Here is a 25,052-nt window from a genome sequence, read left to right on the forward strand (position 1 = left end):
GAGAGATTAACCATCTTGTATTTATTAGGCTTATTGTGTGGTAAGAGCGCAAAGGAAATTTCTTTGGAATATCTAGTGTGCTTCAAGCTCATCTGCTGTGGTAACTTTGCTCTGCCATGTAGTCACATCAATAATTTCATACTGCAATTAAGACAAACATAATCTGTCTTCTCGCTGATTAGGTCTTACCATATCAAAGCAAAGAAAATAATTTTCCACATATAAATGCATTTGTTTTCCAAAATTCCTATCTGAAATGAATGGCACGTATCTGTCACATATCTCTGAAAAAGTACCGGTGTTTTTGTGCTTATGGAAACAGTGGAAATTTTTTCAAGGATTAGATGTGTATGGCCTGACATTTTAAATGTAGCTTTTGCATGCTAGTGTAATTGACCCAAAACAGCCCAGTGACCTGAAAAAGAGTGCAAATTGTGTACACAGCCCTCTAGTAAATTAGTATAATTTTAATTACTATGCAGTAGCATGTCACATACAGTGCTAGATATACTCTGGTAAATGTAGTCACTTGGGAGGACAGAATCATGATCTCAAATCAAGTTTCTCAAGCAAATTTATTTGGAATATAAACCCTGTTTATAGTTTTATAAAATTTGTTATATAAAGTGTGTTATAACAGCATTTATATTTATTTTTTATATATATGTAAAACATATATAATATATATAGTAGTGTATCATATATAGTGTATTGAATATATTTATCAATACACACACACATACACACACTTATTTATTATCTTTACATAATTTAAAATATATGTGTATATATTTGTTACATATAACACCAGGTACATTTGAGATGCTGCTGTTAAAATGATAAAATAGAACAACCAGTAGTTCAAAACAAATATTTTTATTTTGAAATTGAGTGTGCTGGTCCCACCTTTAGCACACATTGAACTACAAGCATGAGATGTCATGCTTTACTGAAATATGACCATTATGCAGCAATTCTTGTAATAAAGATGAAATCAGGGTTATGCTGAAATCCAAAGGATGTTTTGCCATGGGTTTCAACAAGCACATATTTTCAATTGCTACATATTTGTTTGTTTTGGCAGTAATAATTTTTTTAATTGGAATTCACTGGGAGTGAAGAAATTTTTTCCATATTAGGTAGAATTTACAGACTTTGGATAATCTTAATTTCCAGAAGATAAATAGCTGTTGCCTGTTAGTGAGGAATACACCCCAAACACTGTAAAACAACACGACACACATAACTGCTGAAACATTCTACTTGGAGCACAATTAAGAATCTATTTGACAATAGATTAAACGAACAGCTGTCAATGCTGGTATAGCTAAACAATAACTTGCATCAGAAAAAGGAAATAAACTTATTTCTATCCCTCTGCATCTATAATTGTTAGTCTCAGCCAAGCAAAGTCCACTTTCATTTGATACTAATTTAGAAGATTCCATTAACTCAGGAGATTCTGGAAAGAAGAGGAAGTTGTTTCTAATTTCCAGCAGACCACGATAATCCAGTAAAGCATGAGATCTTGTGCTTCAGTTTAAATCTAATAAGAGTCTAATTGATTCCTCCATTAGGCACACACTAAAGTGCTTTGCTGTATTGACACTTGGTTGCGTAAGAGGCAATTAAATAATTAGATAAGGGTTCTCAGGTTTACACTTATTGAGAAATTGTATTTACCTTTATCAAAATTAACATACCTAACTGCGTACATATCTAACTACGGCAACATTCATTCACAGTATAATGCAATGCCATGTAGAAACACCTGAGTTCAGTCTTTTCCAGGAGCTCAGCCAAAGGTAACTTTACTTTGTTGAGAAGCAAACAGGAAGTCCAGGGATGAACATTGCAGTATCACGTGTACATCATTTCTGGTACCTAAACTGTGCTGCACAATTTAGACCTGTTCTTACACTATAGAAAATATTTGACAATGAAACAGCCCTACTGGCATTTTTCTAATCATTTGAACAGCTAAATCAGAAAAGTAAAAAGAAATGGAAGAATTTTAAGAAAGTATGAAATGATTTCCTTTAGGTGTATGTTATTCAAGAAGTTAAGTGATGGAGATTTTATCAATGGTAGGTGCCGTAGAAGTGAAAGGATACATATAGCAATGTGGAAATGTGAAATATAACATCTCTGATTAGTAAAATTATATGACAGAAGAATCAAAAAGAATTAATAATGAAGAATTTACCATATGAACTCTTACAATTTAATTATCACAAGCTGAACTTGATAAAAATATGACCCTTAGACCTTTAGCCAGAACTTTTTTTTAAAGAAGACAGATTTTTTCCAATGAGGCTTGGTGAAGACACTTTACTCTGCAAAGGAGTCAGCTATTATCTAAAGTGTTGTGGTCAATATGTTTTTTCACTTGTATGCTACTGTTGTCTTAATATTAGTAGTATATGCAGCAAATTCTGTTACATTCATGATTCATCCTTGTTGTAGAATAAAAGTAATTTTGAAGGTTTTTATTATATTTCAAAAATTTTTACTAAAAACTATTTTTTTTGAATGTGGAATGAACAATGATGTCAGTATAAATACAAAAACATGAGGATATATTTTCTGAATATTTCTGATTTGCAAGAATAAAGATTGATTAAGTACTATATGTCAGGGAAGAAATTTTCAACATTGAGGGGAATAAGCAGAAATATTATTGAATTTAATAGGCAAAATGACACGCATGCAGGTATAGCGTTTAATTTCTGGCTGTGTATTTGCCACAGCTACCCACAAACCAGATATATCCTATAGAAGGACAAGTTTATACTTACTTAAAAATGGAGCTCTTCAAACAACCTACTTCCCTCGTCTCTTTTTTTCCTTTTTTTGCGGGGGAGGGACTTAATTACTGTGCTAGTTTAGGTTTTAAAGTTATAAAAAGAACTGAGTCTAACACTAGCCTTACTTAGCCATCCTGATTATCACCACACTTCAATAAAAATACACTTAAAATCTAGGCTGCACTTGTTTTTCACTTTAAACCAATAAAATTTTAACAAACTTCTTAAATAATCAGCTTTTGAACTAAACAGCCATAAAAAAGCTCTTTGGCTTATTTTTGGCTGTGTCAACCTAATTTCACTTAAGTAGCACAAATCAAGGCATGATTAGCTGTTCAAAGCATAATTATTCATACTAAAATAAAACTTTCTGTTGAGTACAGCAGCCTTTGACATCAATAATGATAGCTGAAAAAGCAAATTCCATTGAGACAGTTCTGCTGTTACTTCTGTGTGCTTTAGGTATCAGGGAAAAAACTGAAGAGTACAGTTCATGGATTATTATGCTTTGGTTCTCATTTCAAGGTCACTCATGCAAATCCAAATAATGAGAAAAAAATATTATTTTCAAAAGCTAATAGATCATATAGAACAAGTTTTAATGTGGTAACTAGTACCCAACACTAGTACCCAAGGGTTCATGTGAGAACATATATTATGTCAGCTAGAGATTTGATTAGCAGTACAGGAAAAATAATGAAAGAATAAATGGAAGTAGAAAGTACACTACTGTTTTTACATAATGCTGTATATGGAAACTGTATTTCATAAATGCAAGGAATTTGGTGAAATCAGCTAAACATATATTGTCAGTAAATTTATTGAAACTACTTACATGAATTATAAGTTGGAGTCAAAGCATCAATCATCTCTACTAACTGGTGGAGCTGTAAGAATGTTTATCAGCATAGGGGATTTGTCTCAGGATAACAGTTTAATATAGACAAATAAAATGCATGGTAGAATGATAAATGAACATCCAATGGAGTAAAAGACACCATTAAAAAAAAACAACTTTAAATATCCTGTTTAATAGAGAGAATATCAGTCTGTGATTCATAGAGATGCACCTAACTGCTGGGAAAAAAATCTCAACTTAAGAGAAGATGACAGAGAGCTGTTAATGGAAAGGACTGGGAAAAGAGAAAGACAGCCAAAGAAAAGGAAGGGTAGAAATGCACACTGGGAATATTTGTTCTCAAGGAGAGATTGAGAGTTGGAATTCAATTTAAAAAAACATCGGAAATAGTGAAAGTGCACCACTATAAACTACTTATTAATTGAGAAGACATGTCTGAATTTATCAAATAGGAAACAGTAAACTGACATCTATTATTTAAAGAAAAATACAATTGAGAAAACTCTACAAATAAAGTTAAAAAAAAATAACTTGCCTGAAAACCAAGGAGTTTTTCACCGGGCTTAATATGCCTTTGAAACTCGCATTCCACTGGTTGTATTACTTTGATTCCATCTTCATAAAAAACATAAAACATGTTCCCAATTCCCAGACCTTAGGAACAAAAACACATTGAAATTTATAAAATTAAATCGTCATTTAAAAAAAAAACAAAAAACTTGTGTTGAACTTGTGCCCATCACATTACTGGTATGAGATCAATTTGTTACTGTGTATAGTGTTAATACAGATAATCCTGTGGGATCTTCTGTCATAAAACTAAAACAAAACTGTTATGTTTCACATAGTTTTCTCCATGAGCAAGCCAGAGGCTTTATGAATACAGATCTGGAAACGTAAGCTATAGTTTGACAGCTGCAGTAATAAAAGTGATCTTGTGAAATCATTCACATTGGAATCAAATGAATATAAATTCTCCATGTACTCTCATTCTTTTTCTGGGGAATGGAAGAGTTAAAATAATTTCTGTATCACACTGACAGAGAAGTTCTGAATCTTTGTTATAAACCCTTATTTTATATGACATTTCTTTCAGTACACCAAAGGAAATATTCTCTATTGTATTTTATTGAAAAGCCAGAACAGGGCAGAAATTCATTGCAAATTTGAAGGACCACAAATGTTTGTAGAACTATTCAACCCTTTTACTGTAATGTTGCTGAACAAGAGGCATGTTGTAATGTTTCATGGGAACCAAATCTATAGCATCAGATATAATACTTGTGGTCTTGCTCAATTAGTATCACCCATTCTTCTGAGTTTTCCATGTGTCAATTAAGACAACATTTATTGACCAATACTGTGTGGATGCTATAATGATCAGATAATATTTGCAAAATTCTCTGAAGAAAAAAATCACTGTATTCATAAAATTATCCTTTAAATCAATTGTGGCAACTAACTTGCAGGCTACAGTAATAAAGATGTAGATGCCTCCTGGTACATGACCTAAGCTTCCACTGATGTAACAACACAGGAGAATACACCCCAGGAAAAATAAGTTTGAGTCTGAAATTCTGCTTGCACTAAATTCTCAAGGAAGACTTATTTTAACAAAGAGAGAAGACACCTTAATATCAGACAAAATAATGAGAACAATAAGGTTAATGCATTTGGGAAAAAAACTGTGTGTGTGTATGTTCACACACACATACACACATCCCTACCTACATACGTACAGGTTCCCAGTCCGCATTAGGAACCCCATAGATATTATAGTCCTTTAAAAGACTGTAAGATGCATAAGGCTGTCAGCTCATGCCTAGAACAACTAAGTTCAATTATCTTTGAGAAATCGTGGAGAATCTTTCCCATTTCTCTCTGAGTTTTCATTAAAAGAAAGAGGAGACAGTTTCCAAAGAGGGTTTTCCTAGCTTTCTAAAAAATATATCTATTAACAGGATATGGAAAAGGAGAAGGAAGAGGAATCTGTCTATACTGCCTTAGGTGTGGTACAGAAACAGGCTCGAGTTCAAAGAAAAAAATGTCACCCATGCCTATTCTGCATATAGAGTGCACTAAGTAGGGGAGATGTAAGCTAAAACTAATCACTAGCATGGACTTTTACCTGTCTGCTAGCATACAGACAGCACCTCTATCAGCTTGCCTAAGTACAGTATGCCTGGTCTGGCTATTGTGCTATCTCTGTATGCCCTTGTTGGTAAATCATATAGCCTAGGTCAGACAACATGTCAAGATCTTTCTTTAGAAAAGCCCCGAAATTGCCTCCTATAAGAACAGCTGGAATTTGTAGACAAAACTGAAGTTAGGCTGCTCCTAACAGTGGACAGTGAGGAGACCTACAGCTGAGCAACTGACTTATTGTATCTTGGTGATAAATATAAATGTTGATCTGGCTGGGGACAGACCAAGATTTTCCCTTCTCCGTGTTTAAAGTATACTATAGAAACATAGGAGAGACCAAGAAGATCTGCTATAGAAAAGGACATTGTTGCTTCACATTCTCAATCCCTACTATAAATTGCTTTCCCTTTAATTTCATAATAGTTACAGAGAAATTGAATCTCTCTGCATCCATAAGCACCCTGGTAAACTACTATTTTAATCAGTCTTTATTGTTAGAGAACTCAAATTTTCCTAAGTGCTTTATAAACACTGAAGGAAACATAGGACTTGGCTTGAAAAGCCAATCCTCCAAGAAACCTTGGGGTGCCAATGTTTTCAGTTTTCTTCACGACAAAACACAAGACAACCCTTGGAGCGAAACTTCAACAAGCAGTGAGAATGCCATACAGCTGGAGACTTGACATTAGAATCTTATTGTCTACTTGTTTAATTGCTAATAGTTGAATGTACACAACTCTGAACAAGTCATCTGTACTCCGCAAGGCCAATACAGCAGGAGGATAATAGGTGAGCTCCACTACAGTTAGTGAATTGATTTGTTTACACCAGTTGAGGAATATCCAAAAAGACTAGTTCTTCATATTTGTAAACACATTGGAAAATGCCAGATTGCTATATAACTAAGCAAATCAAACACCAAATTTTAAATCTTGCAACTAATTTAAAATACATCTTTAAGAATCACCCAGACATACTGTTTGCAGCATGAATTCATAGCAAAGCCTGAGCCACTTACAGTACAATGAATCTTCCAGTAGAAATAACTGAAAAACTTCCTATTGCTGAAATACTTGAATTCCTAAATAGTAACATTAAATTGAGATCAGACTACTTAGAGCAAAGAGATGAGAGCTCATGCCAACACTTTGATTTTGATATTTTTCCACGGTGACACATATTTCTGTAACATGCTGTATGAAAACATCAACACATACATCAGAATAACCTGTCTTTGAAGGTAAAAGATACTTTGCATGGTTTCTATATTAGTAACACCCAATACTGTCTGTATTATATTTATCCTTCAGAGTTCATTACTGAACAAAATATGAACCTTCATTCCCCAGTCCAAAACTTAGAAGCCCTTCATGAATGTATGTAAAGAAGGAAATGCTTTGTCTCACTAAGCAACAAGAATCTCAATTTTAATGAAACTGTTTAAGATGATAATTTTGACAGCTAAGAATAATTCATACAGCAGAGAGTCTGATTGGCTGGAAGCTTTATCAAGTTAGTTAAATCAAACCCACCAAATCCTGCAAGGGGGAAGCTAATTACTGTAACTGTAGTATATGAACAAAAAAAATGCACAAGGCACAAGAGACAAACATTTCATTGTAATACAGAAAAATACAAAAAAAAAAAAGATTTGTATTAGTACCTTGCTCTCGCCACAATATGTTTGCAACTGCAGCATGTAGGAGAAAGAACAGAAAACACAAATGAACAAGAAAAAAACATGAAATGGTGTATCAATTCTGAAATAATTAACGTTTCGACTTCTGATTCACTAAAATACTTCTATATGTAAATTGATGGAAACTATGAATTAACAATAACATAATATAATAGAGTTCTGTGTGTCAAAATGGTAAAGTCATAATTAACCATCATAGTTATTGGGGCTAAGGTAAATCCCATCACCATCCCCAAGCTAATTCCTTTAGCCTTTTATCAATAGGGAGTTTCATAATCCACTAAAAAAATTTGTGGCATTTGCATACACAGACATAGTGTACAATTGTACAAGTACAACTGGACTTTGAAGAGGTTTATTGCAGAACATAGCTATGAGAGAAACAGGTAAAAACAAAATGCATAAATGATACTTAAAGTCACTCTTCTGTATTGCTCACTTTGAAGTTGATGTGATGTTTAACATCAACCTTGGAAGGCCCAGATGCAAGCTATTAGATAGTATGGCAACCAACTATGTCTTTAAGGAATACTTTACTTACAGCGTTTGGGTTTTGGACATTTGAGACCAATGAAAACTAATTATATTCAATTACTACCCTGTTGCTTTTTTCTGCTTGGGGAAAATAAAAAGGCTGCAAATATAACTGTGCACATTTTAAATATTTAGAGTTCAGCATTGCAAGGAATAAATTGTTTAAAATATGGCCACTAAAAAAACATCCCTGGGTATTATGCTTTTCTCAAACATCTTTTACTGGCCACTGCTGGCAACAGGACTGTAGCCCAGATGGGCTTTTTGCCTCATGCAGTGCAGCATCTCTCTTGCTCTTGCATTCTAAAAGAAGAGACAGAGCATCAAATATTTAGATAGGCCCTTTGAGAAGGTGTCGGTTTACTTTCTGACAAAATGATGATGATTCAGAGGCTTCCAACAACAGAGTTTGGGGGGTTTGGGCTTTCTTCGACCCCTCCTCTACTTTTTTTTTTTTTTTTAATTCTCTCTTGATTGTACCTCGTGAACTCTCTCTCTCTATCTACAGAACAACCTCATTATATGACTTTAGACACAGTATGTAACCTGTGTCACTCAGTTATTCGTTGATAAAATGAAGGTGATAATGACTTTTTATATTCAAGGCTTTGAGGTGTACAAATGAAATATCCCCATATAAGTGGAAAGTAGCAGTAATACTGTTGCAGTGAAGCAATGCCGAATGCTAAACTTTTTCACTTTCCCACAACAGAAATCAGTGTTTTGTTTGGTATCTTTAAAACAGTTTAATTCTCTTGCCTATCATGTGTGCACTGTATTCAAATACCACTTGCCTTTCCTTTAATATGTAAACCATTAATATACCATAAACTGTCAATATCCAATATTAATGGAGCGTGCCATCTTGTCGCTCACCCAGGCTGAATATTCTCTCTTTAAAACAGGAAGTAGAATTTTTGCTGAAGTGCTGCTAAACTCAAAATAGAGTCAAAATATTTTAAATTTATTTCTCAACCATTTGTTTTTATATTTGCTTTTCTGGTTTTCAGGCTCTTACTTCAGAACAGACTGGTCTCCAATGAAGTCTTGACTGCATTGACTGAGTGTGTCCCCTCTGGATATCCAGCTGCTTTGAATGAAACTTCTTGGTGCCTACATTGCTGACAAATGCTAGCACAGCTCTCATTTAGCCCCAGTGCTGACAGCACAGAAGGGGTTTGTTTTGTAGCATATTTCAGTGGCAAACATGAACAGAGTATGACATGAACATACCTCTTTTAAAATAATGCTTCGCTGCTCACGTTTTAACAAGTTGATTGTTCCCCTAAACTAGACATTTCACTGGAAGCTCTAAATATCTAGGGATGGAATATTAGTTTGATGTCTTATTGGCGGCTTTTATTTTTGAAATAAAGAACTATTGGTAGATCATCAGTACAGCAATTAGAGAAAGAATGGACTAAGGATTTAAATACAGATTGTAAAGAGTAAGTGTATCCTTGCAGCCTTAGAGCTACAGAAACCACTTTCCTTCACCATAGGAAACAGGATGAAAGCAACCGAAGTTTATTCAAAGATTTTCCATGCCGAAGAGGAGGGAAAAATTGGAACAATGTAATACTATCCCTTCCATCAACTGCACATGGCACCTGCTTTGCAAACATCATGCAGTCAAGTCTTTTTGAGTGTAAAAGCTGCCAGCTCTAAAGAGGGAACAGCTAAGGTACATATGTTCATTCCCATTTGCCCAGGTATTAACTCTTTCCTTTGACAGGCAGAAAGAGCACAGAAGTAGAAAGAAAAGAGTTGAAGAACTGTAATCATTCTCTGAAATAAAGCAAATTTGTTTCCCCAGGACATCCTGGAGGATTTTCTTTAAAATTAGTTTTTCTCTTTACATTGTGAGGAAAGTATCGTGTAATTTACAGTATGCCAGGTCCCCTAAATTTAGCCATAAACTTCTATTTTTTTCAGGCTTTTTCTAGAGGTGACATAGGAAAGAAAATAAAAAGTAATTACAACTATTTCAACTGTGTGGAAATAAATGACATTAAATTAAATAGTTTTAGATGTTAAATAACACATTAATCTCTGTTAGGCAAAATAATAGATATGGTTCTGAGGTTCATTAAAAAACTGAACCATTTAAAAAGGGAAAAAAAGATTGCTTAAAACATCACCTCACTTAATAATTTGAAAATTAACAAATCGGTTCAAAGAAAAATGAGACATTATTTAAAGGCACATTATAAAATCACAAATGACTACCATCGCCTCTCCTAATACAGGTCAAGAAACTTCACTTATGTTTTAATCAGTCCTGTAACTTATATTCAAAAAGATCTCCAGTCTTGAGACAAAGACCAGGTACATCTGTAAGTAGAAAGTATGGCAGGGAACATATTGTTCAGCTTCCTTTTCTGGTAAACAAGAACTAATGTATTCAATCACACCTTATATCCAGTTCTTACAGTCAATTCTGATAAGCTTTAAGGTTAAAAAATACATAATTATTGATATATCTCATTAAGTGTTTCTCATGTTTTAAGACAGAGAACTACTACCTTCTCTTGGGCCCAATTTCCATGATTTGTAAGAAGAAATGTATTAAAACAACATACCATTATTAAAGAATATCAGTGGAGAATCCATATGTTTTCTTCAAAGGAGGTTTTTTTTTTAAATCACATTTAAAACTCCATAAAAATCCCTTTTTATGGTCCTTACATCTATCCTTTTGTGCTCAGTCCCACCTTTTGACTATGAGTAGTTAATAAAACGTCTGAAAACCTACTCTTCATCTATTTTATTCTTCTTCTGTGTTGGCTGAAGGGTAACAGGTTGCACATTTGTCAGTAAACTCTGTCCTTAGTACTTCATGAAATTCTTCAGCAGTTCGCAACAGCAGTACAGATTTCATCTCCTTTGGATGGAAATGACAACTGCAAAAATCCATGGTATTTCTGTTACTAAATGAGGGAGAGGGTGTTACAGGGTCACTTTCCAAATAAAGTCTGTAACCTGCTCCATTCTATTGTTAACAAATATCATCATTACATTCACTTTCTTTTTTTGTCTCAACTGCCAAGCTTCCATGACAGCTATAGAGGTCACCCTTTCTGCTTTTTTCAAAGATTGAAAGCATATAATATAATCATATATTAAAATGTAATATAATCTAATATAATAAGAAAACATAGAATAATATAAGAAGGTTTTTTTTTTTTTTTTTGGAAGATTAGCACTCAGTGAGTTTAGAGATTAAACATGGCTGTTTTGCTTCCTTTTGGCAAAATAATAAGAGTACAATATTTCATTTTCTTTCACAAACAGTTTTCCCTCTTGTTGCATGTGCTTCAGCAGTAATTATCTAAGAAAATGCTGAATGACCTTTTAAAATCTATTAACTATTTTTTAATTATTTTTTAAGATTGTCATTCTCTCTTACCTATTTTATGTATCTGTGGTTAAATAATCTGAAGTTATTCTTTCCTCTCTCTTGTCATTACATATCATGAAAGCTAAATAAAATATTTTCATAAAATGCTATTTTGATGCACCAGCACTCATAAGCAAAATAGGAATCAACTGAAACCTTAACACCTAAAAAATTTCCTAGATTGTTGCACTAAGAGGACAATTCACTTCAAAATGGCTTTAGGAATGTGGAAAAAAAGTAAAAAGACATCTTTTCTGCATTATGTGTTGATATGATAAAATATTTTTAGCAGTATCTTTTAAAATAACAGAAAAAAAAGGATATCTTCTGAAACCAAAATGATTGCTCATAACTTGACAGCAACTTTTACTGTTACCTCTAGATTTTGTCTCACCAAAAAAACAGTTTTGTTATTAAAATTCTGCAAACATTTTACTTGAATTTCTATCAGAACATACCAGCTGATGAATAGAAGTCAACGATTTCATTTCAGCCTCATTGTACTAGACTTTGTACCATCGGATAGGAAATCACTGTTGCTTTCCTATCCAGTAAAGGCAGGAGGTAACAGGTGGGTGTAATAGGAAATAGGAAGGAGTAAGGAAGATGCAATAGGATCATATGGCAAAAAACAAGTTTGGAATTAAAATTTCCACACTCTTGTTATTTTTCAGAATTGCCCCACCATAATCTGCTGTGCTCCCCTAATATCAGCATGATTTCTGTCACTTAAAACAGGATGTGGGTTAATTCCTGTTCTTCATTTACCTGTGTATATACATTCCTTCTGAGAGCCTTCTCATCATTCAAAGTTTTCTTCTTTGTACTAATGTGTTATTTTGCGCACTTGCATATTTGCAAGAAAGAGAAAGAAGAAATCTTTCTATAATCCCTTCTTCATTGGGTCTTGCCCTCTGTCAGAATGAGGAGCGTCACAGAGAATTCCTCTCATTCTCTCTGCTGCTGCTAAACTGCTGTTTAGCAGTGGAATAATACAAGCATCAAATGCTGTAGGGCAGAAATTCCAAATGTTCCATTAGCATCGAGTAACATATCTCACTCCCTATGAATTTTAACCAAATTACAAATCCATAAAAATGCATCTGTTTTCCCACTGAATCATCCAGTTTTATTACACAGCTTGTACTATTTCAATTGACTCTGAAATAACTTTTTTATAAAACCTGAAATTAATTAAATGTCATTGTATGTATTTGAATTTGGAATCAATAAGTTACACAATGTCTCATAATAAAAAAGTAATAATTAGGATCTTGTAATAAATTTAACAGTCTTAGCCATTCCAGAGTCTATGATGCACTTTAGGATGCTTCCAAAAACTGTAGTTAGTAGTTTGCTCCAATTTTCTATTTAAAAGTATAAGGTGTTATCCTTATTGCAAGTATTGGAAGATCTAGGTTTTGTTATTAACAAATAACAGATTCCCAGATGTTGAATGAAACAATGTCTCAACTCTTTCTCTCAAGATTTTCCCCTCATTTCTTACATGCTATGGTGCGATTTGATGATTTCCATCTAGTTTCCTTCATTCCAAAGGAGTCACAAAAATAATATCCAAGTAAGTTGCAGGCCTATCTCTGTAGTAGTGTTTAAAGGAACATAGAGAGTGCAAGAGAATTCTGAGAAAGTAGTTGCAATACACTTTTACTGTTCATCTCATAGCTATAAGAATAACTGCTAAAAAAAAAAAAGTAATTTCAAGATGTTTGGAGAGATGTTGTCCGCGTACTTCACTGATAGCAACCACCTGTGGGAACTGTTCTGGTTAACTGTAAACACATCGTAAAAAGAACGTATCTTATATTTTTGTTTATTCTCATATCTCTAATGTATAAACACATGCCCTTATGTTACAAGACAAAACTATGCCATCATTACTGTCTGGTTGCTGAGCTACACAATTATTTTTATTTAAAAATAGTAGTGCTTAAGGTAGAAAGGAGGAAGAGATTAAGATGTTTTACTTTTTGTTCAACTTTCACTGTCAAGCAGAATGAACACATTTCTGCAGATATCGCTTTTTAATTTTATTCTTATCCTATGGGCAAGTTAGATTCCTTGGGTTTATATACAAATATAAATATATATAAACACATATTCATTTGTGAAACAAACAAATGAACACACTTTTTCAAAGTTATCTATTGCTTGTTTCAACTAGTATTAATGTAATTATGCTGATACAAATTCTATTAAAATTCCATTCTGTTCTCGCGTAACATGCACTTTGACTTCATTTCAGGTTAGGCTAATACAAAGGCTAACAATGAACATCTATTTATGTGAACATTAAACTTTTAGTTATCAGTTAAAAGTCACAACTGACACTTTACTTTTGGTCACATATGAGCTTCAATCTCAAAAGAGCTGTTTGATATTTAGCTGTTGTAATATAGGTATTTTTAGAATGGGTAACAATGTAGGACAAAACATTTCTTCACTTGCATGCGTATGTGCATTTTGATACATATACTTAATAAAAGTGAGTAAATATTCACACCTTCCAATAAGCTAAACTGTATAAATCTAGGATGTTGTGTTGCTTGCCCCCCATGTTAGCCCTATTGTTCTCTAATTTATTTTCCATAAATCCTCAAAATGAGTCATGCTGAATCCCTATCTCACAGCACATTAATACAATAGTCTACACTACTAAGGAAGTAAAAATGGTTCATGAGCTGAGTTTCTACTCCCTACTTGGAAGTTTGGAATAGAGTCTTTGTCTACGATGCTGTCAACAAGTATAAACTTGTTTAGCTCAGCCATAAAATAAAATACCAGCATAAATTATCTCGAAGGAATTGCCTAAAAAGGTATCCTTCAGTATAAGATGTGACAGGAAGATTCCATTAAATATGCATAAAGCCCTTCAGAGAGAATTCATGCCATAAATCACAGTCAAAAGCCTTTTAGTCTTATTCCAAGTTCTAGGCTGTGGAGATGCCTGGTTGCTTCTGAAGGCCATAAACCTGTCAAGGTAGTAGGATTCAGATCACATAATCTCTTGTTAGGTGACAGGACTATGACATTACGCAAAAAAGGCACTGGTTTAGAAATAGATCTACTTAATGGTACGGAAAGACATATTATTTTTTAAATACAGCCCCAAGACACAATGCATGAGGTGGATAATTTTCAGCCTGCTCTGTGCAAATGGATTAGAGAATTTATAGGAAAAAGTGTATGATGATGTCATAGGGGGTGAACTGAGTAACACAGGCACCTGTGATGGATAACCAAGAACAAAAATTCATAAATATTAAAATATCATCAAATACTTCAAATACTATAATCAAATGTTAAATTGGTGCTGAAATGTTAAATTGGTGCTGAAAATGCCTTAGTAGCATTATTTGGCAACTTTCTATCAGGATAGCTGAATGCCTAAGGTACATATGTATGTCTCAATACTTAAAAAATTAACAGAAGAACTAAAGGACACATTAATCAATGGGAAACTAAAACATGTTTTATAAAACAAGGTTTTGGAAGACACCAAGAGAAATGAAAATACTGCAGTGCACAAAATTACAATAAACAGCAAATCTACAGAATTGTTTAGCTTGCACATGCTTTCACGATCTATGATTTCAATTTGATAGGATTATATTAAAATGAAACTGAGAGGAAACCAAAGCGGAACTGATGTACCTGTCAAAGTCTGAGAGAAACAAAATAAATAAATGGATTTTGAAAGTTATTTTACCAGCAGTGAAAATAAGAATTTTTAAATATTTGAAAATTGCCGATGAAAGTATTCTCGTCTTTGACAATCAATCCCATTTTCCTTTTTCTGTACTGTCAGATTTTCTTCTTCAGCTATCTAGATTACATTGATGTACTCTATTCCACTAATTCCATTAAATATTCCTGTGTTAGCATAATTTTTCCTTCTTATCCTTTTTAAGTTCACGACATAGTTTATTTATACTCCTTAGCTATGCACTACAGTATATTCCATATACAACTAATATTACTTTGGCTAAAAATTGCAATATGTATTTTATTGGTCCTAATACCACCTGAATATAACCTCAAAACAAACAACCCACAAATGGATATTGCTACTTCCCTCTCCTCATTTCATGACTAACATTGTACTCTGTTAAAACAAAAAAAGACAGTAACATCTTGGATCCCCCCATCATCTTCATATCTATATTGTCAAGATACACTGCCAGCTTATCTTTATTCCATATTTAAACTGTTTCAGCAAAAGCAAGCTGATGATTTTGTTTTGCCTTGTGGCTTCTAGGAGCTGGGTTAATCCAAGTTTGTATTTGTGTCTATAAAATATACTCATTGACATAAATCAGCACTGGAGCTACAGAGAGTTTGTGTGCTCATACTTTAAATGCTGGTAAATCCAGTAGTATGGAGGGGAAAGCTATCAGTTAATGAGAGAGCTGAGAGTTCCTTAAAATGCATCTGCATTTGCTGCAAGCTAGAAAATGAAAAGCCTCCTTTTCAGCTATTGCAGAGATGACGGAGTGCTAGAATGAACAAAACTGAGAAATAGCAGCCCTTAGGAAGAGAAGTAGCCTTAGCTACACTTAACATCCATTTTTAATCTAAAAGAAGTAGTTTCAGCTGCTTGATATTCCTTTACCAAACACAGCAGCAAAGACCCTGGAAATCAACACAAATGGCTGCTAGAGGTGGAAGAAAAGCATCCTCATTCCAGAGCTACTCAAGATTTGAATTGCACTGATAGGGGATGGCCTTTTTCTTTCTTTCTTTTTTTTTTTTTTTAAATGTTCCATTGACAATATTCTTCTATAAATACTGTTGTTCTGTATTTGCACAGAAGCAGGATAATAATTGAATACATAAGACTGATTAAGTACTTTCTACCTTATAAGTAACAAAATAGATGGTAAATAACATGTACTCAAAAGAAACATTTTAAATCAACAAGTCCAAATGAAGAACATAAAACAGTTTCAAAAAGTTGTTTGAGGAGGTGTTTGGCTATTAATTTTGAATAAATTTTGGAATATTTTGCAAAGTCCAAGAACAGCACCACTGTATATGCCAGTATTAAAAATAATAATAATAATACCTGAAGTAGCTGTAAACTAGTTTGAGTGGGACATATGTCCCAGAAAAAGAATGGACAACACTCACAGAGAATTCAATTCAGTAAGAAATTAAAGGTCAAGAATATAATTATAGGCCAGCTACTATGTTTTAGTGGAAACCAGGTCTTATCAAACAAACCTTATTATACTCTTTGAAAAGACTACCAGTTTGGTTAATGTAAAAATGTATATAGATGTAAAACTGTATTCTTCTAAACATCTAATTTGTTACCACAAAATGCTCTGATTAAATATTAGAGTCATAAAATAGTAGTCAAGCATATTTTAATTGAATTAAAAACTGCCAAACTGATTGATCTCAAAAAGTAGTTTTCAATATGAAGTCATTAGTAAATTGTGGAGAAGACAGTGGTGGAATGTATTCCAGAGGAATTGGTAGTGAGCGCTATCTTAACTATTTTCATCAATAACCTGGAAACAAATATAAAATCATTTCCTATGAAGTTTGTGAGTTACCTGTTATGGCAAATAACAGAATTTTGCAAAGCATTTTGAAGTGCTTTGTAAAACACATCTCTAAAATAAATATTTTTTCATATAACCAAATGCAAATTTAGACATCTAGGGGAAAAATACAGACTATGCCTACGCTGGAAGAAAGGGAGCAAGGAAGAAGTAGAATTTGGAAAGTGAGGCCTGATAGGATTTAAGATGCATGGTAGATAAATTTATGAACATAAACTTCCACTGCTGATACTAGGGAAGAGAAGTGAAAAGGGATCAATGGGTGTGGAAGCAAAGACCTCACAAATATGACTTCTTCTCTCTAGAACATTAAAGAAAAAAATAATACATTTGTTTCTGCAAACAAAGCTGTTCCTCTTTTTAAGTAGATATAAGAAAACCCTACCAAAGGAAAAAAAAAATCCATGAAACAAAACCCCTCCAAGTCCTATGGTATCAGTCTTATTTTGAGATATTTCTGTTTAGTGTGTAAAAGATAAATTAATCAATATTTAATGATGGTACCTGCATAGGGCAAAAATACTTAAGGTATCATTAATTTATCAAAAAAAATACAAGAATCATAGAAGGAAACGGAAGCTCACTGAAAACCAAGTACGCATACTTCTACATCAGTGAAACTGGTTAATTAGTGAAGCAAAGTACCAAGAGATATAAGGGATTCTCCACCTCTTCGCATCTTTAACTCTGGTCTAAATGCATTTCTGGGAGGATACGCTTTAAGCAAACATAACATTAGATCTGTATTCAGGCATAACAGGATGAAATTTAATGTCTTGTGAAATGGAGAAGATAGATTAGAATTAGATAAAGTGGTTCTGTCAAGCTTAAATTCTATGAATCTATGAAATGTCTGTTCTGAAAAAATCAAACTAAATTGTAAAGAAACTAAAACCAGATTTTAATTTGCTAGGTGTCTAACAGATATGATTACACCAGATACTCTAACACAGCTGAATTCTCTCAGGTATAATTAGAGGATTATGACAGTGGGGGAGACACTTTTATCCTCATTGAGATTTACATTCAGTCATTATCCCCCAGAATGGTTTTTACCAGTCACCTCAGGGTTATCCAGCTATCTCACAGACCTCTCATGCTTGGTGGCTTTAACCACAAACTTACGAGAAAATGGAATTCACAGCACAAAAAGTGTTTCCAATCTCTGGAGAGTTAAAACAGCACAGTTCTTACACCCATAAATATTTTAGATGCTACTGCTGCAGGAATAGGATGTACAGATCTATTCACTATGCATGTGGTATATTTCTTGCTGAGTACAAAAGTCATAATATGTTAAAATGAATGTTCTGAAAAACTGTATGAGGAGCCAATCAAGAGGCATCAGATATACATAGGTAATTAGTATTCATGTTTCTACATTAATCTAAGATGTTAATTAACACAGAAGAGATCAATATCTGGTGGGAAAAGCCAAAAAAAAATCATAATGATCATAAGTAGTTTCCAGTTACATTACAGCATTCTCATGAAACATCTACTTTCAGCTTAAGGCCAAGTTTTCTCAGACTAAAGTAGTCTTTCCAATAGAGATTAAAAAATCCTATGAATTCTCAGGCAAAGGCCTAGCTGGGAAGGAGAACAAAGACCACATCATAAAATGTATGCACAACAGGGGGAAAATTAACGAGAGAATTAGGCTTGTTCAGCCTGGAGAAGAGAAGGGTTTGGAGGCACCTATCAGCAACCTTCCGGTACATATCAGGAGGACATCAAGAAGATGGAGCCAGGCTCTTCACCAGTTGGTATAGCTGGAAAAAGCAGACAGGCTTTCATGTACACAAGCCCTTCTTTCAGGTCTGATACGGAAGCAGCACACTTCAAAGCCTGAAGAATAATTCCTTAAAGTTCCATTACTTAAACTGCGTTTAAACACTTAGAACAGAGAAACCAACTACCTTCTGTCAGAGATGGTCTAAATGATCCTGGAACAACTAGGTAAATAAATGGTATCTAAATTACCTAATAATATATATTACTTTTACCTACAAACCTTTTGACTAATTTTTTATTTCCCAGGTTTACAGGTTTTCCTTTAATATATATTTACACTCTAATATGCTGCCTTTTTAAAAAAGGCACATTAAAAAAAATTTTTCACTTACTAGAACAATAGCAAGTTCAGAATATCCTCAGAGATCTCTCTTATTTGTTTTAATTGTACTAGAAGTACTGTTATTCTCCACATGGACTAAAAAGGAGCAGAAGTATAAGACACACATGCTGTCATTGTGCAGTCACAGTTATTTAATGACAACCATACAGCAAAGACAGCAGTGACTCCTGGGTGTGAATCCACATTTTGTAAAGAATTATTATGTAGCACTTAAGAGATGATTTTACTCTTCTTGCTCCTATCCCTTTTTCCCTCATTTTGGCATAGCCCATCCATTCTCTCCTTTGGTGTTTAAGTATTCTCACTAATCCGTCCGCTTTCATCTGCTGCTGCTTGTCTCCTCCATTTCTTCCTTACGTATTGGCCTCTGCTTTGAGCAACTTTCTTTTGCACTGTCCCCAGGATTCTTTCACCTCAATTTTACTCAAGTCATTGTCCTCATTGCCTAGCTTCCCTTAGATGCTACTTGGAGGCTCACTGAGGAAGCCAAGAGCACATGAAGAATCCTCATCTTCATGTCCCAATAGCCCCATGAGCAAAGAAAAAACACTTACATTGAGAGTCCTCTCTGCTCTGACAGTCCTGAAAACTGGGTCTATGGAGTGAAGATGGCATCTTCAGAAAGCTACCAGACTCTGAAGTCTCTACCCAATATCTAAATCACAGATTGTTTGGAGATTTTTACTACGTCCATGTCTGGAGAAATTATTACTGTAGTTGCAGTACATTCCAGTGATAACCTCCCCACATGAATCACCAATATCAGGTCCCAGACTGTGATGTAAAAAGCTATCAGCAAAATGACTATAGCATTTTTAATATGAGAAAACAACATGTTTTCCACCTAATGTCTGTTTCAGGAGTGGCTATAGTATATTAGCAGAAATATTAAAAAGAAAAACAAAAAAGTTTCTGTTTGAGACAGCAATAATGAAATGTTTCAACCTAAATGGCTGACATTTGAACAACAAAACAGGATCTAATAATAGATAGCACCAGACATTTACCAGCAGAGCTTATAACAGATGTTTGGGGCAAGATAATATAAACTAACAATTTACATCACAAGTTTATGAATCTATCAAAAAACATGCATGTATTTGGACACATGTTAAATGTATCAAATTTCAGCTACAAGATGAGTTTACTGGTAAATCAATATGCTGAAGTTAAGCTATTTTAAAGAAAATTATTTAATTCCTCTCACCAGAGACTATGCCAAAATGAAAATAAAGTTTCAGAAGTTTTATTTTTAGTGCACATTGTAAAAGGTTTAAGTGCTAAGAAGAGCCCAAACTATTCTTGAGACTGTCATCCTTATTAAATGTCTTACCAATGTATGACAGAACAATTGTTCGGTGTTTAGTGCTGGCATCTATTTAACAGATCTGTATGACAAACCACTTTCACAGTATTTTTCATTCACTTCAGTCTCAAATTACCATCTTGATGATGAATCATTATGATTGAAGTACAGTGACTTTTCCTGAGAACTGGAATGTGTCAAATTTCTGTGCTAGCAACTAGAAATTTTAAAACACACAATGCCCTTGCTCCTCTAAGTCATACTTTGCACTATATACTTTAATTCTTGCTCCTAGCATCACACTTCCCACAATTCAGTATAGGTTTGACCTTCATTCCATTTTTTTTTCTGTTTATAATAGAGACACAAACATTAAATATGTGCGTAACCAATGCTGTGAACTTTGAAAGCCTAACAATCTGATAACATTGTTAGGCACATGGTTGAAGAAAAACACTGTATATTATTTAGCAATCTATTTTTATCAATAATGGCACTGATTCTAATTTAGACAGAAATACTAGAAAATGTAAGATTTTCTCTGAGGAGTTGTTTACGCTTGCAAGACTTGTCCATCTCCAAAGGAATTAGGTAGCCATGTCTGTTCTGCCACATATATTACATTTTTCTCAAAACACAGTATTCAGTTTTACACACAACAAATTTGTTATGTGTTAAAAATGAGATTCCACAGATACCTACTAAAAATTTAGCTTATTATGCAAACTAAAATTAATTGCGAAAAGTGTTCATATGCATATAAACAGTGGCTTGGATAAGTGCAGAAGTGAACATTTCCTTTGAATATTGCCTTTCTAGGAAATAAAATACATACATTGGTAAAAATGGCATCATATTTTAAGTTCATTATGTGGCTTACAAAATTACCGTCATGCTTAATGCAATGCAATTATTATTTTAATACTTTGGAGGTCCACTATAAAAGCTATCAATACTTTCTCAATAGCCAACCAGTACAATAATCTGCAATGCTTTTATTTTGAGAAGAGTTTTACCCTGTGTGACATTTAAAAGTAGAGAAACCCAGATTAACCAACAAGCTAGTGAGAAGCTGTTCTGCTTTCATCCCAAAGTAACATTCTATTATAAGATTTCCAGAAGGCAGGCTTTTGTACTCCAGTAAGAAAGAAAAAAGACCAACAAACAAAAAGCTTGATGAAGAAAATAAACATGTCTGCTTTATTCCCTTAAAGGAGAATAAAAGCAGAAGTATTAAAAAAAAAAAAAATCCGTAGCAGTCACAGTTTATATTAGATCATATGAAATCACATTTACAACATTAGCTAGGGAATATCCTTAGACCTAAAAYTGTGACCTCAACAGCAGGCATTAGATTATACTAGAGGATAGTAACACCGTATTTAAGGGGGAAGGGGGAGAAACAGAAGTCCAGAGTCTTAACCAGATAGCTTTACCTATGTCATTCTTTTCCCCAATAACACCTAGTTTGGTCCACAAACCAGCGTTTTGAGAAGTATAAAAACATGTAGAAAAGAGTTAACGATAAAGCTCTTATACTGTAATTTCAGTTTTCTAAAACTAGAAAGGTCTCTTTGTAAAGGGACTTATTTTTAAACAGGAGCACAACAGCACTTCCAGCAAAAAATGAGCAAGTACCTTCAATGTCTGTCAAAATTTGTACTTGTGAAGACAGACTAATGTTGTGATACTGATATTGACAGTAATTATTCTTTTTCATTAGTATTTACCTTTGCATGCACAAAAATGGTTTTTTTAACCAGAGTAAAGTAACCAGAGTAAGCATCCTGTGTAACTACCTGTTGCACCTGTATTTTACTGATATAATGATACATCTGTGGACTACGCCTGTATTTATATATCCACCAATTTTTAGAAAACCCTGTTCAGACATGTAAGAACACAATGATAAAATGTCTCTCTTTGACATACGACATAGAACTTAGAGAAAATTAATTTTCGAGGAATGAAAGAGTCTGTGTCTTTTGGATGAATTATCTTAGAAATAATTAGGCATATATTCCATCTTCCTTCATTTATATCTTTCATGCCACTGATGGTTATCCTGACAGCTTCCACCTTACTGCTAGTGGACTTGAAAGCATTTGTTGCAAATGTCGAAATGAAGTGTTTCTCGCATAGTATGTGATTTTACAAACCCTGTAAAGTTAGCTGATCTAAAATTCTTGCATCATACTATAAATCCGGAAAGCAATATTTTGCATGGGTGTGGCAATTCCTGTTGGAGCACAATCAGTGTAGATCAGGTCTAAAATAACAGCTACATGGAATCTCGACAGTTAAATACAACTGTTTTGTTAAGGCCAGACAAGTCTCCTCAGACAAATCCCAGTTTTTCAAGACCCTGTAACTTGGTAACAGTCACTCCTTTTTTTTCCAGACTGCTAAAGACAAAAGGAGGTGACACAGCCACTTCATATCACCAGATTACTAGAATTTCAAAATAATCAAAACAACTTATTTATCTTCAGTTGCCTTCCCAGAATGTCTGAGCAGCCATTTTCATGACACTTAAAAAAAACCATGCTAAGACTTTTGAAATGACAGTTATAACTAGTGTTACTCAAAGTAGCTATGTAAATATATTAACCTTCAGGTTATAAAATTTTCCTGCATGGAAGATTTCCTTGCAAATATTTAAAGCCTAATAAACCTATATGTAGCTGAACTCAGTGTCTTATGACAGGAAGTGTCAGACAGACTTGCAGTGATACTAATTCTGCCTGTAGTATCTTCTGAATACTCATCATTGTCAGATAAGCTTCCAGATAAATAAGAATCCCTTAGGTCAATGCAATCAGACTTACCAGTAAAATAACTATCATTTCACTAGATCTATTTCTAAAGAATATATGTAGCATTCATTAAAATAACTTTTTTTTTTTTAATAAAAAAAGACTCAAGCTGGAGTATAAACTCAAGAATGGATTTTTCTGAGCGGAGGAAAGAAAAGGAATTGGAAAGAAGTATCAAAAAAGACAAGTAAACAGGGTGCATCAGCCCCACTACTATTCAACAAAGGATAAAGAAAACCACTTTAGGGTGGCAGTATATATATTTCTTTGACACACTGAACTCCCAGCCTAGCAAGTGAATGGTAGCACTGCTGCTCCACCTTTCTGTAAAACTGCAGTTATCAAGGGCACAAGATTGCATGGGCTGGCTGATCTGGAGCTGTTTCAGCACTCCAGCAGTTGAGATCAAGTCCTGTGATGACTGTCATGTCATGAGGGCCAAGTTTGACTCTTGATATGTCAAGACCATAGAGGAAGAAAAACTGGAAAAGGTCCTTCTTTTTTTATTTCCCACCCATCCCAAAAACCACACCAGGAGTATTGCCCTGCCTTATTTACGGATCCAGTTCCTTTTTCCCCTTCATATTCCCTTCACAAGTGACAAACCTTTCATGAGGAAACTACACAAATTGTAACACCAATGTGAAAAATATGTCAATTCACAGTTTGAATCAGAGATTTCATTTCATTCGTAGATAAACTTCAGATCATGCCCTCTTCCTTCAATGACTCTTGGACATCATGGTTTGAACAATTTTTTTTTTTTTAAATCAGCTATCTAGACATATTCATTTTAATTTATTTAATGTTTTATGCCAATTTTTAATACTAATTTTCTTTTAATGTTAAGTAAGCATTACATATCTTTTTATATTTCTCAGAATACTTACGGGTCTTTCGAGCAGAATCTTCCACAAAAAGAGAAGAAATATCTTCATCCACCCCTGCTTCATTCTTTGCAATACAAGTATATGCTCCTGTATCTTCATAGCGCACATTGCTAATGTGAACCTCACTGCCATTTGCTGAAAGGAGAGGAAAAATTCAGCATGAGAACAAAAAATTTCAGTTTTGCTACAGTGCTTTCAGATTATACATTCAGAAGGCTCTTTCAGCTCATGCTAATTAAACCATTTTCCTTCCTGAGTTCATAACTTGGAGGCATGCCAAACTACTCCAAAAGTATTCAATGGGTTAGAGAACTACATATACTATTATTCATCTCACAGATAACAGGAATACCTCAGTTGATTTTGCAATTTGGAGCCAAATATCAATCTGGCATTTTATACCTGTTGAAATGATTATGGGCATCTTTAAAATCAGCATACCTGCCCCTACAGGAAGATATTATGTTTTCATTATGCTGCATTTAATCACTTAACACTTTATCACTGGCTTTACAAAAATAACTAGGGTTTCCATGGAACTTAATCGGCTAAATTTTTAACACAAATAATAATTTTAATATAATTATTTGTTTCTAGCAACCATAGGCAGCTGTTTTTGTTTTCACATGAAAACACATGAAAAGTCAGTATTTCCACACAAATGAGGAGTTGTATGTCCAATGGAGTAGGAATGTCAGCAAACAGTCCAGTTCTCACAGGCAGAAGACTTTTAAAAAACGTGATGTGAATATCAGTGAGAACATCAACTCACTGCAGCTGAAGCATAGCATACTTGTTCAACTGTAAGATATATATTTTAAAAACTGGACTTGGAAATTGTTTAATTTAGGCATTCTACAATGTGGACTAA

The 25,052-nt window shown here is 33.9% G+C and overlaps 1 protein-coding gene across 2 annotated transcripts in view; it reads right to left on the reverse strand.

Annotated features, from left to right (window-relative positions):
- FSTL5 (follistatin like 5) overlaps positions 1-25,052 on the reverse strand; it is a 301,991-nt gene that overhangs the window by 39,803 nt on the left and 237,136 nt on the right. The window contains exons 9-11 of one of the 2 annotated variants that reach the window (XM_026061238.1): positions 24,182-24,316; positions 7,475-7,501; positions 4,202-4,320 (exon numbers count right to left, since the gene is read on the reverse strand). In XM_026061238.1, coding sequence (XP_025917023.1) covers positions 4,202-4,320; positions 7,475-7,501; positions 24,182-24,316 — 281 coding nt within the window. The remainder of the gene's footprint in view (positions 1-4,201; positions 4,321-7,474; positions 7,502-24,181; positions 24,317-25,052) is intronic. The other variant, XM_026061240.1, reaches the window with a different exon arrangement.

The sequence above is a fragment of the Apteryx rowi genome, unplaced genomic scaffold (assembly GCF_003343035.1).
Source record: "Apteryx rowi isolate R43461 unplaced genomic scaffold, aptRow1 scaffold_178, whole genome shotgun sequence".
NCBI lineage: Eukaryota > Metazoa > Chordata > Aves > Apterygiformes > Apterygidae > Apteryx > Apteryx rowi.